The sequence below is a fragment of the Thamnophis sirtalis genome, unplaced genomic scaffold (assembly GCF_051295495.1).
Source record: "Thamnophis sirtalis isolate CommonGarterSnake01/CBP01778 unplaced genomic scaffold, rThaSir2_p1.2 scaffold_5, whole genome shotgun sequence".
NCBI classification, from domain to species: domain Eukaryota; kingdom Metazoa; phylum Chordata; class Lepidosauria; order Squamata; family Natricidae; genus Thamnophis; species Thamnophis sirtalis.
This window is the reverse complement of record NW_028261385.1, coordinates 9,354,096-9,366,801: the sequence shown is the minus strand read 5'-3', so window position 1 is coordinate 9,366,801 and position 12,706 is coordinate 9,354,096. Positions and strand designations below refer to the sequence as shown.

Genomic DNA, 12,706 nt, shown 5'->3' with positions numbered 1-12,706 from the left:
ACAGCTGCATGTAAAATACTTCCACATATGGGTATAATTTATTTTGGAAAACCCAAAGCAGGAAGGTTTACTTACCCAGCGAAGGAGAAGCCAACAAGGCGGAAAGCCAAACAATTTTTAAAAAAATGGATTCCCCCCTCCTCCATCCCAAATAGATTCTAGAATACATCTATCTATATATACACACACGCTGTGTGTGCGTGTGTGTGTGTTCCAGCAGGAACGCCTGGAGCAATTTCAACCAAACTTGGTCCAAAGATGACTTACTCTCTGGAAAAAAAATACTGTGGGGGGTAAGAAACCCGTAACACCCGTCAGTGTGTGTATGTGTCTGTGTGTTCCAGCAGAACTCTGGAACGCCTGGGCCGCTGTAATGAAAAGGAATGAATTATATCTAGAGTGTCAAATCACAGTACTTTTGATCGTGATAGTATGCATTTTGGAGTTCTGTTAAGATATAGCCTGTTGTGCCTTAAAATGGATTCTACTGTACAGCACAGTGCAGTTGCCATGGTAACGGCTTCACAGTACTCCACAAGGAATCTCCCTCTGGTAAGGGGAATTGGTTCTTTAAAAAAAAAAAAAAGCAAGGGGGCTCCCTCTGGGAAGAGGGATTTGTTCCGGGCAACTCCGAGTTATCAGCTAGTTTTTAATAAAATTAAATAAAAATAAAAAAGTTCTTAATGCAGATTATATCTACACCCCTTCTTGGCACTTGTGGGGGCCATCCAAAGTGCTTAGTTGTTTTTGGTTATTGCTTCTCCCTTTTGGAATAGCATTGTCCCATAAAATTTATTTATTTATATATATCAAATTTGAAAACTACCTATTTCCGGGCCCAAAAAAAAAACAAACGCCCATTGGGGAAAATAGATTCACTAATGACTGAAGATGTGACTGGATGACGCCGAATGGAAGGATTTATATTCTTTTCAGAGAGCTGGTCATTTGCATCCTTTGAGAGAGTCGTTGAGTCCTCTGTGTCCTCAGGGTCAGTAGTGCAAATGCTTTCAGCAGTTCAAGAAGGCTCCACACCCACTTGCACTACTCAAGTGACCCTGAGGACACAGACAAATCTCCAAGTGGCCTCAACGACTCTGTTCTGACCCAGGAGTCCTTAGAAAGCAAGAAGCAAAGTCTTGGTCCCGGCAAAAAAACCCTTTTATTTACACGACTGTGAATTCCTTTCATTCACAGTCCGCAAGGCTTAGCAAACAGTCTTTCAAAGGAATGTTTATCCACACGAACCTTATCTCGTTTGGAGCGCTGCCAGATAACCCGTTTCCAAACACAGGGCAAGGCAAAACTTGGCACAGAGTCTCTTAAAGTCACACACAGAACTTTCCACACTTGAACTGACCGAATGAACAAATTGTTTCCTGCAAAAGCCCTACTCCCCGTTCGCTCCTCTTTTGTTTCCTATGGGAGGGGCCAATCACCTCCAAGGTGTGGCTTTACTCTTAAGCCGACCCTGCTTTCTTAGTTGTTCTTGTCTTCTAGCAGCTCTGGGAGCAGCAGGCACCATTCCGGTACGGTGCTTCAGAGGGCCCACCCACACGCCCCCGTTCCTGAGCTGTATTGGACCCAACCGGGCCATTTGCGCCTGCGCACGCAGCGTACGGCGCCTGCGCAATGCTCTGTTGAGCAGCTGAAGCGTCGTGGGTGGTGGGTGCACATGTGTGTGCAGTGGGCATGCACGTGGTGGACGCTCGGCCCCGTTGCAGCGTACCAGTTGCGACGGGATCCGGAACCCACCACTGAGCTCTGCGCATGCGCACACTGGGAACAGGCTCCAGTTGTTCTTCTGCCTCACTGCTGTCTAACTCCCTCTCTGCCTCCGAGGCAGAGCCCTCGTCTGAGCTTTCCTCAACCCCCAGAACTGGCCCATGTTCCTCCCCAACCTCCTCCCTGTCCGACTCTGCGGCGGGCCACAACAGATTCTCGAAAAAGAATGCAAATGACCAATTGTCTTCCAGGAGTGTAAATCCTTCCGTTCCCATCTTCCAGTCAGAGCTGAAGAAGCTTCTTGGATGAGAAGCGAAACGTCTTCAAAGAGAAACCAGTTGCCTCTTGAAAAATAAAAGCATTTTTGGGGACAACCATGATGTGGATGACTTGAGAATCTCCATTGCCCCTCTGATCTAATGCTGCTTCTTTGAGTTACACATTTACACATTTTATTGAGATTTATAGGCCGCCCTTCTCCCTGAGGGGACTCAGGGCGGCTTACAATCACAAGGGGAGGGGGTGCAACCAAGAGACAAACAATAGTGAACAAAATAAAATGGTAAACCACAACATGCATTCAACAGTCAGCATCTTCTTCTGTGTCTCCCGCAGTTCTTCGAGAGCCAAGAATGCGAGCGGATCAACTACTTTCGGAACGCTATGTGGTTGCATATCAACCAGCTGTCGGAAGGCTGTGTCAAGAATGACGATGTAAGAAAGGAGCGTCAATTCCTACCTTCGGTAGATGGGGTTTGGCATTTTCAGACTATAGCAGAGTGGCGCGGTGGCCTAGAGGTGGCGCTTTCGCCTTACAATCAGAAGGTTGTAAGTTCGATCCTAGGTAGAAGCAGATTGTTCTCTCTCTGGACACCATGAGAATATAGCTACTGAATGTAACTCTGCATTGGTGACAGGAAAGGCATCTGGCCAGTAATCACTCCGCTCCATTCAGTTGCTCAGACTAAAAGACTAAAAGATGATTTTCAGACTACAGGTAGTCCTTGATTTATAACAATTTGTTTAATGATTGTTCAAAGTTACGATGGCATTGAAAAAAGAGCAGCTTGCAATCCCTCCTCACACTTACGGCCCCTGCAGCATGTGACCCATGTTGTCGTTAAGCAAATCTGGTTTCCCCCACTGACTGCTGGTCAGAAACCGCAGGAAGGCTGCAAACGGCAATCACGTGACCCCCGAGACATTACGACGGTTGCGCATTCAGAGGCCGCGCCCCTGAATTATAACCACGTGACCACTGCAATGGTCGTAAGTGTGAGAAACGGCCACAAGCCACTTTTTCCATTACTGCTGTCACTTTGAACGGTCCCTAAACAAATCATTGGAAGCAGAAGTCTAACCGCCTCTCCCCGTCTCTGCTAGATTACTGTCATTTAATCTATGTGGGTCTGCCATGAAGGTGTACAGGTAGTCCTCAATGTACGACTGAAATCGGGACTTGAACTTCCATCATAAGTTGTTCCGGTTGTAAGCTGAGTCGGATCCTATTTTTTCAACATTTTTTACACGCTCTGTGCTGGTCAGAAGTCTGAGGGATAGTTGGAAAAAGTCATTTTTTCCCCAGGGCCCTTGTAACTTTGGACGGTCACTAAACAAATGGTCGTAAGTCGAGGACCACCTGTGAAAGAGACAAGATTGAATCCTGGGAACTGCATTTTGGAAGTAAAGAAGAGGCAGAGCAGACACAGGCTATTGATCTTCCCCTTCCTTCCTTCCCCAGTCGGAGGGTGGATTCTTTTCAGCCGTTTTAACTATAAATCAGATTTTAAGTCCTGTTCTGTTTGCCTGGAGCACCCTCGAGGCAGAAAAACTGAATACGGATCAAACAAAGACTGGCGATATTATTTTTTTAAAAAAAGACTGAATCAAGGTCTTTCTCTTCTTTCCAGCATTTCTTCTTCCTGCACTATATGTCTGCTGTGGTTTCCCTTTTGATCAGAACAATGGCCCTGGGGAGGAGAGAGGAGGAAATATCAGCATTTTCCTTCTTCTATTCCTTGAGATCCAGTTTTCTGATTTCGGTGATTTCCCCTCTCCTAAAATCACATCAACTAATGAAGGAGAGAAGCAACCTAGAACCAAGGAGAAATTTCTGGACAGTGAGTACCATTCACCAGTGGAACAACTTGCCACCAGAGGTTGTGGGTGCTCCAACAATGGAGGTTTTTTAAAAAGAGATTGAACAGCCACATCAGGGGTGGGTTTCAACCGGTTCGCGGCGGTCCCTGCGAACCGGTTGGTCGGCGAACCCGGAAGTAAGTAACTTCCAGGAACGGCGAAGGGCCCGCCCGCGCACCGCGGTGCTTACCCGGTTTTGACGAGTTCTGTGCTTCCATGCATGCGCAGGACTCATACAGCGCCTGCGCGATCCTCCAGGAGCAGCTGGAGCGTCGCGCAGACGCTAGTACGCATGCGTGCACCACGCCCGGTTGGAACGGGGCGAGAAACCCACCCCTGAGCCACATGTCTGAAATGATACAGGGTCTCCTGTTTGAGCAGGAGGTTGGATTACAAGGTCCATTTCAACTCTGTTATTCTGTTAAAATATTAACAGATTAACCAAGTTGGAAGGGACCTTATAGGTCATGTAGTCCAACCCCCCGCCAAAGCAGGAGACCCTACACCATTTCTGACAGATGACAGTCCAGTCTCTTCTTGAAAGTTTCCAGTGATGATGTTCCCACAACCTCCAAAAGCAATTTCTGTTCCATTTGTTCTCACTGTCAGAAAATTTCTCTTTATTTCTAAGTTGAATCTCTCTTTGTTCAGTTTCCATCCATGATTCCTTGTCTGGCCTTCAGGTGCTCTGGAGAATAGCTTGACCCCCTCCTCTCTGGGGCAGCCCCTCAAATAGAGGAAGACTGCTATCATGTCTCCCCTGGTCCTTCTCTTCACTAGACTAGCCATGCTCACCTTAACAACTGCAGCGACTCACCTAACAAGGGTGGCGGAAAGATCATAAAACGGGGCAAAATTCACTGAGCCACTGTCGTAAGTCGAGGGCTGGCTGTCGCTGTGCAGAGATCCATCATAATTTCGAATGGTCGCTAAGTAGCCAGTCATACTTTGAGGACTACCTCTACAGGAGAAGATGTGTGGAGTTTATTAAAAATGAAAACTCCTTGTCAGGAGTTGAGGAGACAGGCGTGATGCGAATATTCAGTTAAGAGATGCTTTTGATCGAAATTCCGAATTGATGCTTGGGAAAAAAAAATGATTTGAAGGGCTGAATTGAATTGGATAGTTCTGAATTGATCCAGATACATTTGCAGGAACATTTTTCTCCCCTCAATCAGATTAGTTCTCCAAAAACTAATTTATTAAAATTTTCAAAACAAAATTTTCTGAACCGTCACAAAATCTCTTCCCTTCCTTTCCCTTCCATCTATTCTATTCTATTCTATTCTATTCTATTCTATTCTATTCTATTCTATTCTATTCTATTCTATTCTATTCTATTCTATTCTATTCTATTCTATTCTATTCTATTCTATTCTATTCTATTCCATTCCATTCCATTCCATTCCATTCCATTTTTCTATTCTATTCCATTCCATTTTCCATTCTATTCTATTCTATTCTATTCTATTCTATTCTATTCTATTCTATTCCATTACATTACATTCTATTACATTCCATTTTTCTATTCTATTCTATTCCATTCCATTCCATTTTTCTATTCTATTCTATTCCATTCCATTCCATTTTTCTATTCTATTCCATTCCATTCCATTTTCTATTCTATTCTATTCTATTCTATTCCATTCCATTATATTACATTCTATTACATTCCATTTTTCTATTCTATTCTATTCCATTCCATTTTTCTATTCTATTCTATTCCATTCTATTCTATTCCATTCCATTATTTTATTCTATTCTATTCCATTCCATTCCATATTTTCTATTCTATTCCATTCCATTCCATTTTTTCTATTCTATTCCATTCCATTCCATTTTTTCTATTCTATTCTATTCTATTCTATTCTATTCCATTCCATTCCATTCCATTCCATTCCATTCCATTCTTTTCTATCCTATCTATCCTATCCTATCCTATCCTATCCTATCCTATCCTATCCTATCCTATCCTATCCTGCTGGATTTTTGCTATGAAGGAATCATTCCTCCATAGCAAAAAAAACAAAAAAAAAAAAAAAACCAACCCACAAAGATTTTTCTTCCAAAAGTGATTGCTTTGTGTGTAAGCACCAGGCGTGGCCCGCAGTCTTTTGCCCCCTGCTTCACTTGCAATGGCATGTTGATTCGGGAATGTAGGAACGATTCGGGGGGGGGGGGGGGCTGTCGTTTTCCTGCCGCTAAAAGCGGTGTCCTCTTCCCTACCACAGAATTACGAAGAGATCCGCAAGGCCCTCGAGCAGTGCAGCATCGCGAACGACATAGAGAGTTTTGTACATATTCGCAAGACCGGCAGCCTCCCTCCAGGTAAAGAGATGGAAACTCGAGGACTCAAGTTTCAAACGATGCTCAATTCTAGTCCTTAAAATATGGTTGTGTAAAGCAATTTGGAGATGATTTGGGGCAGTGTTTCTCAACCTTGGCGACTTTCAGTCCTGTGGACTTCAACTCCCAGAATTCCCCCAGCCAGCTGGCTGGGGGAATTCTGGGAGTTGAAGTCCAAAGGACTGAAAGTCGCCAAGGTTGAGAAACACTGATTTGGGGGATAAGAGATTCAAGGAAGAAAAAGAGCTAGGAAGGAGCATGAGAAAGAGACTCAAGCTAAACCCACCTTAATTTTCTTTAGCGTAAGAGGCGATAGGGAGAAATTTGGACAGGGTTTCAAGTTTCTGTGATTATACCCAGCGGCAATCCCAGAATCCTTCTCTGCCTCTTCCTTGATCTGGTTTGAACTCGAAGGGCTGATATCAATTTTAAAGATTTGCGTCTCACCACTTCCTCTTACTCTACCCCACTTTATTTTTTCTGGCTGTCTAACAAATTATATAGCAAGATTCATAACCGGGGTAGCCATATCCATCCATATAACAATCAATACAGCCACTTCACAAGCTCTGCAAATACTCCCGAGTATTTAACCCTGTTTAGGGTTAAAACACTAGGCTAGAAACCAGGAGACTGTGAATTCTAGTCTTGTGTTAAGCATGGAAGCTGCTTGGGTGACTTTGGGCCACTCAACAGGAGACAGTGAATTCTACTCCCGTATTAGACATGAAAGCCAGCTGGGTGACTTTGGGCCAATCAACTAGGAGGCTGTGAGTTCTAGTCCCGCCTTAGGCATGAAAGCCATCTGGGTGACTTTGGTCTAATCACCAGGAGACTGTGAGTTCTAGTTCCTCCTCTAGGCATGAAAGCCATCTGAGTGACTTTGGGCCAATCAAACCAGGAGACTGTGAGTTCTAGTCCTGCCTTAGGCATGAATGCCATCTGGGTGACTTTGGTCTAATCACCAGGAGACTGTGAGTTCTAGTTCCTCCTCTAGGCATGAAAGCCATCTGGGTGACTTTGGGCCAATCAACTGGGAGACTGTGAGTTCTAGTCCTGCCTTAGGCATGAATGCCATGTGGGTGACTTTGGTCTAATCACCAGGAGACTCTGAGTTCTAGTTCCTCCTCTAGGCATGAAAACCATCTGGGTGACTTTGGGCCAATCAACTAGGAGACTGTGAGTTCTAGTCCTGCCTTAGGCATGAATGCCATCTTGGTGACTTTGGTCTAATTACCAGGAGACTGTAAGTTCCAGTCCTGCCTTAGGCATGAAAGCCAGCTGGGTGACTTTAGGCCAATCACCAGGAATTCTACTCCCCTATTACACATGAAATCCGGCTGGGCGACTTCAAATATGAAAGCTGGCTGGGTGATTTTGAGTCAATCGCTAGAAGACTGTGAGTTCTAGTCCTGCCTTAGGCATGAAAACCAGTTGGGTGACTTTGGGCCTATCACCAGGAGATTGTGAGTTGTAGTCCTACCTTAGACATGAAAGCTGGCTGGGTGACTTTGATTCAATCACTATGAGACTGTAAGTTCTAGTGCCACCTTAGGCATGAAAGCCATCTGGGTGACTTTGGGCCAATCACTAGGTTACTGTGAGTTCTAGTCCCGCCTTAGGCATGAAAGCCAGCTAAATGACATTCTTGGGCCAATCACTCTCAACTCAGCCAATTCAGAGGGTTGTTATTGTTGTGGAGAAAATTAGAGGAGAAAGGTGTACTGAATTCAGTATGTTTCCTGCCTTGAGTTATTCATACAAAGAATAACATCGGATTATAAACAAACAAACATGTATTCAGGGCCATGTTTTGGTAGAAAAAGTATATAATTCAGAATAAACAAACCCCAGCATACGTCTCTCCACTGGCTCAGAATTCTAAGAATTGCAATCTCAACATCAGAAATTAACATATCCCATCCAACGCGGGCCAACGTTAGTTGGAAAACAAGTTGCTGTGTTTTTTTTCAAATTTCTCTTTTGCTTTCTGTTTTTTTGCAGTCCCTGTAGTCTACGAAAATTATTATAACACACAGAGGAACACAGGGGCCAGAAGAAGCCAGGTTCCGGTGTCTGGCACGTAAGAATGAAAAATTACATGTTATTTCTTTTTAATGCTAATGTTGTTCTTTTCAGTTATTTGCTTAGTTGCTTTATGCCAGGGGTCGGCAACTGTAAACATTCAAAGAGCCACAAAGGCCCTAACCGGAAGGCCCCCATTCAATTCTGGAGCCAACCGGAAGTCCAGTTTCCCCGTCATAGAGTCCCCTCCTAGTGCAGCATCCTTTTTCCTCTACTGACCGGAAGTCTGGTTTTCCCACCATAGAGTCCCCTCCTAGTGCGGCATCCTTTTTCCTCTACTGACCGGATGTCTGGTTCTCCCACCATAGAGCCCCCTCCTAGTGTGGCATCCTTTTTCCTCTACTGACTGGAAGTCTGGTTCTCCCACCATAGAGCCCCCTCCTAGTGTGGCATCCTTTTTCCTCTACTGACCGGAAGTCTGGTTCTCCCACCATAGAGTCCCCTTCTAGTGCGGCATCCTTTTTCCTCTACCTGTCTTAACCGAAAGCCCTATCAATTGTGGCGCCAACCGGCGACAGGGAGCTGCAGCAGAGGGATGAAAGAGCCACATGCGGCTCCAGAGCCATGGGTTGATGACCCCTGCTTTATGCTAACATCATAGTTTTCTGCCAAGAATATTATCTTTGAGTAATTAAAAAATGCACTACTCCTAGACTTATGTCTACAAGCTTCTTCCTTTGGGCAACTTACAGTCCCGTAAAAAAACAAAGAAGGGAGAGCCAAAATGCATCCTGTCATATACAGGTAGTCGTGTAATGGTTATTCACACTTACGACCTTTGTAGCAACCCCATAGTCACATGATCAAAATCCGGAAGCTTGGCAACTGGCCCATATTTATGGGTCATGCGATCTCCTTTTGTGACCTGATAAGTCCAGGTCGCAACGTAACGACGGAGGCAAGAAAGCTCGTAAAATGGAGCCAAAGCTCGCTTAATAGCTGTCTCGCTTTGGGATAGAAATTTTGGGACCCAACTGTGGCCGTTATTCGAGGACTGCCCGTACTTAGGATGAGTGTTGTGTCCTCTTTTGAGGACTTGCTTAAGAGTTAGTTGTGCTGGCTCGGCGTAAACCGAGTTGCCTGGAGGACGGATTTACCTGCATCTCTTTTCCTCTGCAGGAGACCCCAGATGCCTATCCCTTCCAGCGATACAGGTGAGTAAACCTTGCACCAGGGGAGAAATATTACCCAAACAGCTAGTAAAAAAATACTAAAATAAGGTTTTAAAAAAACGTTCCGAAGATCGCACGTCATACAGCTGAACTTCGCAACTTTAAAAAACAAACTTTTTAAGCATTTTTTTAAAACTACAGGTTCTCCAGAAACACGGGGTGGGGTAAGGGGTCTGTTTTTGCTCCCAGCAGGCTTCCCTGAGGCCTGCTAGGCCAAAAATGGGGTGGGGGATGCTGTGAAAGGAAGGAAGGAAGGAAAGAAGGGAAAGAAAGAAGGGAGAAAGAAAGAAAAACAAAAGGGAGGGAGGGAGGGAATAAGGAGAGGCAGGAAGGACTACAAACCTGGCACTAGACTCAGCTTTAGAGGATAATTCAGGGCTGGAAGAGATCTGGAGGTCATCTAGTCCAACCTTGCTGCAGCAAGACATTGTTAAAGTGAGTTCCTGTCTTTTGATCCCCCAGTTACATGACTACATAGCCACACCCACCCGGTCACATGATGCCACTAAGCCAACCCCCACCAAGCCACGCCCACAGAACCGGCAGTAAAAAAAAAAATAGATTTCACCCACAGCCTTGTACCCTCTGGGGTTTTCCATCTTTTTTAAATTGGGGACCACAGCAGGGGTGGTATTTCCTTAGCTTCCCTACCGGTTCGCAAATGTGAACGTCTGCACATGCGCACAGGCTTCCACGCATGTACCTTGGATAAAGAAAGTGCCTAAATGGGATAGCATAGAGCTGGGGTGGGTGGGCGTGGCCAGCCACAATTTCCATCGGGCGAACCCGACCGAATTGGCAGGATAACAATTCTGGACCACGGATGGAGATACTGTGAAGCAGAATTCCAGCCTTGTTAAAAATGGAAATTGAGCGAGGAGAGAGAGAGAGAGAGAACTTGTGATGGAAGGAAGGCAGAGATTTAATTTCTCCATCCCCTTCTGCTTTCCCCCAACATTAATGGAAAACAGGTGCATGAAAATTTCCCATGCAGCTAGTCCTCAACTGATAACGGCCGCGTAGCGACTGTTACAACGGACTCAAAAGGTACTTTTTATGACCCAGAGTCAACGGCTGCCCTCTCTCTCTCTCTCTCTCTCTCTCCCTCCCTCCCTCCCTCCCTCTCTCTTGTCATGTGATCACATTTTGGCCATTCGGCAGTCAAACCACATTTACAACCATTTGCAGCATCCAAGTCAGGTAATCATGGTTTATGCTGGTTTTTTTGGCGGGAAACTGGCGTTTACTTCCGGTTTCCAGCAAAAAAGGCCCATGGCTGACAATGACTTCCCTTAACAACCCTGGTGATTCATTTAAGAAGCCTTGCAAAAATATGTCAGAAAATCAGGAATCATGTGATGATCTGCTTAATGACCACGCTTAAAGCGGTCGAAAGGTTGAGGACTACCTGCATTGTGGACAAAGAGCAGCTTCAAGGGAGGGAAGGGTTAATTTTGGATCCTTTAAATCAGTGGTCTCCAACCTTGGCAACTTTAAGACTTGTGGACTTCAACTCCCAGAGTTCCTCAGCCAGCTTTGCTGGCTGAGGAACTCTGGGAGTTGAAGTCCACAGGTCTTAAAGTTGCCAAGGTTGGAGACCACTGCTTTAAATGATGTGGTTTAGTTCCCCACCTTTGATTTGAATTGCCTCCAGCTGTTTGCAATAAACATTTTGTGAATCTCCTCATCTTAATTAGCAGACTTTACCCCTGCCTGATAGTTCCTAAATGGTGGTTCTTTTGTTCTTACTCGTGGTTAATCAAGTATGTTTTAAATTTAGCTTCAGACATTTTACCTTGTGGATTAATTGTCACCTTTGTTTTTATAGGGGAAGCTAACTATGCTTCTGTGGATGGATATAGCTTAATTCACCCTCACTAGCCCAGAGATGGTAAGTTTGGTCATTTAGAAAAGGAACTTAAAGTGCTTATCTAATTAGGCATATTACTGGAATAGGATAATACAGAATGTTTGTGTTTAATACAACATCTTAAGGCAGTGTTTTTCAACTTTAAGATGTGTGGACTTCAATTCCCAGAATTCCCCAGCCAGCTAAACCAAAATAAGATGTGTGGACTTCAATTCCCAGAATTCCCCAGCCAGCCAACCCAAAATAAGATGTGTGGACTTCAATTCCCAGAATTCCCCAGCCAGCCAAACCAAAATAAGATGTGTGGACTTCAATTCCCAGAATTCCCCAGCCTGCCAGCCCAAAATAAGATCTCTGGACTTCAATTCCCAGAATTCCCCAGCCCGCCAACCCAAAATAAGATGTGTGGACTTCAATTCCCAGAATTCCCCAGCCGGCCAACCCAAAATAAGATGTGTGGACTTCAATTCCCAGAATTCCCCAGCCAGCCAACCCAAAATAAGATGTGTGGATTTCAATTCCTAGAATTCCCCAGCCAGCCAACCCAAAATAAGATGTGTGGATTTCAATTCCTAGAATTCCCCAGCCAGCCAACCCAAAATAATAGCGTTGGAAGGGATCTTGGAGGTCCTCTAGTCCAACCCCTTGCTCACACAGGAAACTCTGCACCAGGAGTGTCAAACTGGATTTTTTTCAAGGGCCAGATCAGTGTTGTAGTTCCCCATGGGCCAAATGAGGTGGGTGGATGAGGAGACAGGACAGATGCCTCTTGCAGCACCCTCCCAGCCAAAACAGGGTACGGGCAACTGGGCACCACAGGCCAATCCTTTGGTATTTGCTGGCCGGCCCTAGGGACCAGATTTAAGAACCCCATGGGCCACATCTGGCCCGTGGGCCTTGAGTTTGTCACCCCTGCTCTATAGGTTTCAGGCAAAGTGAATTGAAGTCCACGCAAGTTGCTTGAAATGTGTGAAGTTATGGTTGAACTGACGATTCTTCAGTACAAATAAACAAGATTTGCTGATTGCACACTAAGCCCTCAGTCATAAACCATCGTTTACAAAGAGCATGGCCAGTTTAATGCACGACGCTAAACCATAAACTAACATATTGTATTAATCTCCCTAAATACGGTTTGCTCAATCTGGACTTACCTTAAGGCAGGAATTCAACTCTTGCAATTTGGAAGCATGAGATCTTGGCTTACCACAAAATGTAAACCTGTGTTTTAATCCGCAAATCACATATCATGGCTTAGTTTAGCACAGGTAGTCCTTGACTTAACAACAGTTTATTTAGTGACCATTACACGGGCACTGGGAAAAAAAGACTTATGACCATTTTTCACACTTAATGACCGTTGCAGCAT

At 44.9% G+C, this 12,706-nt stretch overlaps 1 protein-coding gene across 1 annotated transcript in view; it reads left to right on the top strand.

Moving 5' to 3' along the window:
* Positions 1–12,706, top strand: part of PSTPIP2 (proline-serine-threonine phosphatase interacting protein 2) — a 53,508-nt gene that overhangs the window by 39,535 nt on the left and 1,267 nt on the right. The window contains exons 10-14 of the mRNA XM_087715281.1: positions 2,341–2,439; positions 6,096–6,192; positions 8,215–8,293; positions 9,415–9,449; positions 11,296–11,358. Coding sequence (XP_087571407.1) covers positions 2,341–2,439; positions 6,096–6,192; positions 8,215–8,293; positions 9,415–9,449; positions 11,296–11,348 — 363 coding nt within the window. The 3' untranslated portion in view covers positions 11,349–11,358. The remainder of the gene's footprint in view (positions 1–2,340; positions 2,440–6,095; positions 6,193–8,214; positions 8,294–9,414; positions 9,450–11,295; positions 11,359–12,706) is intronic.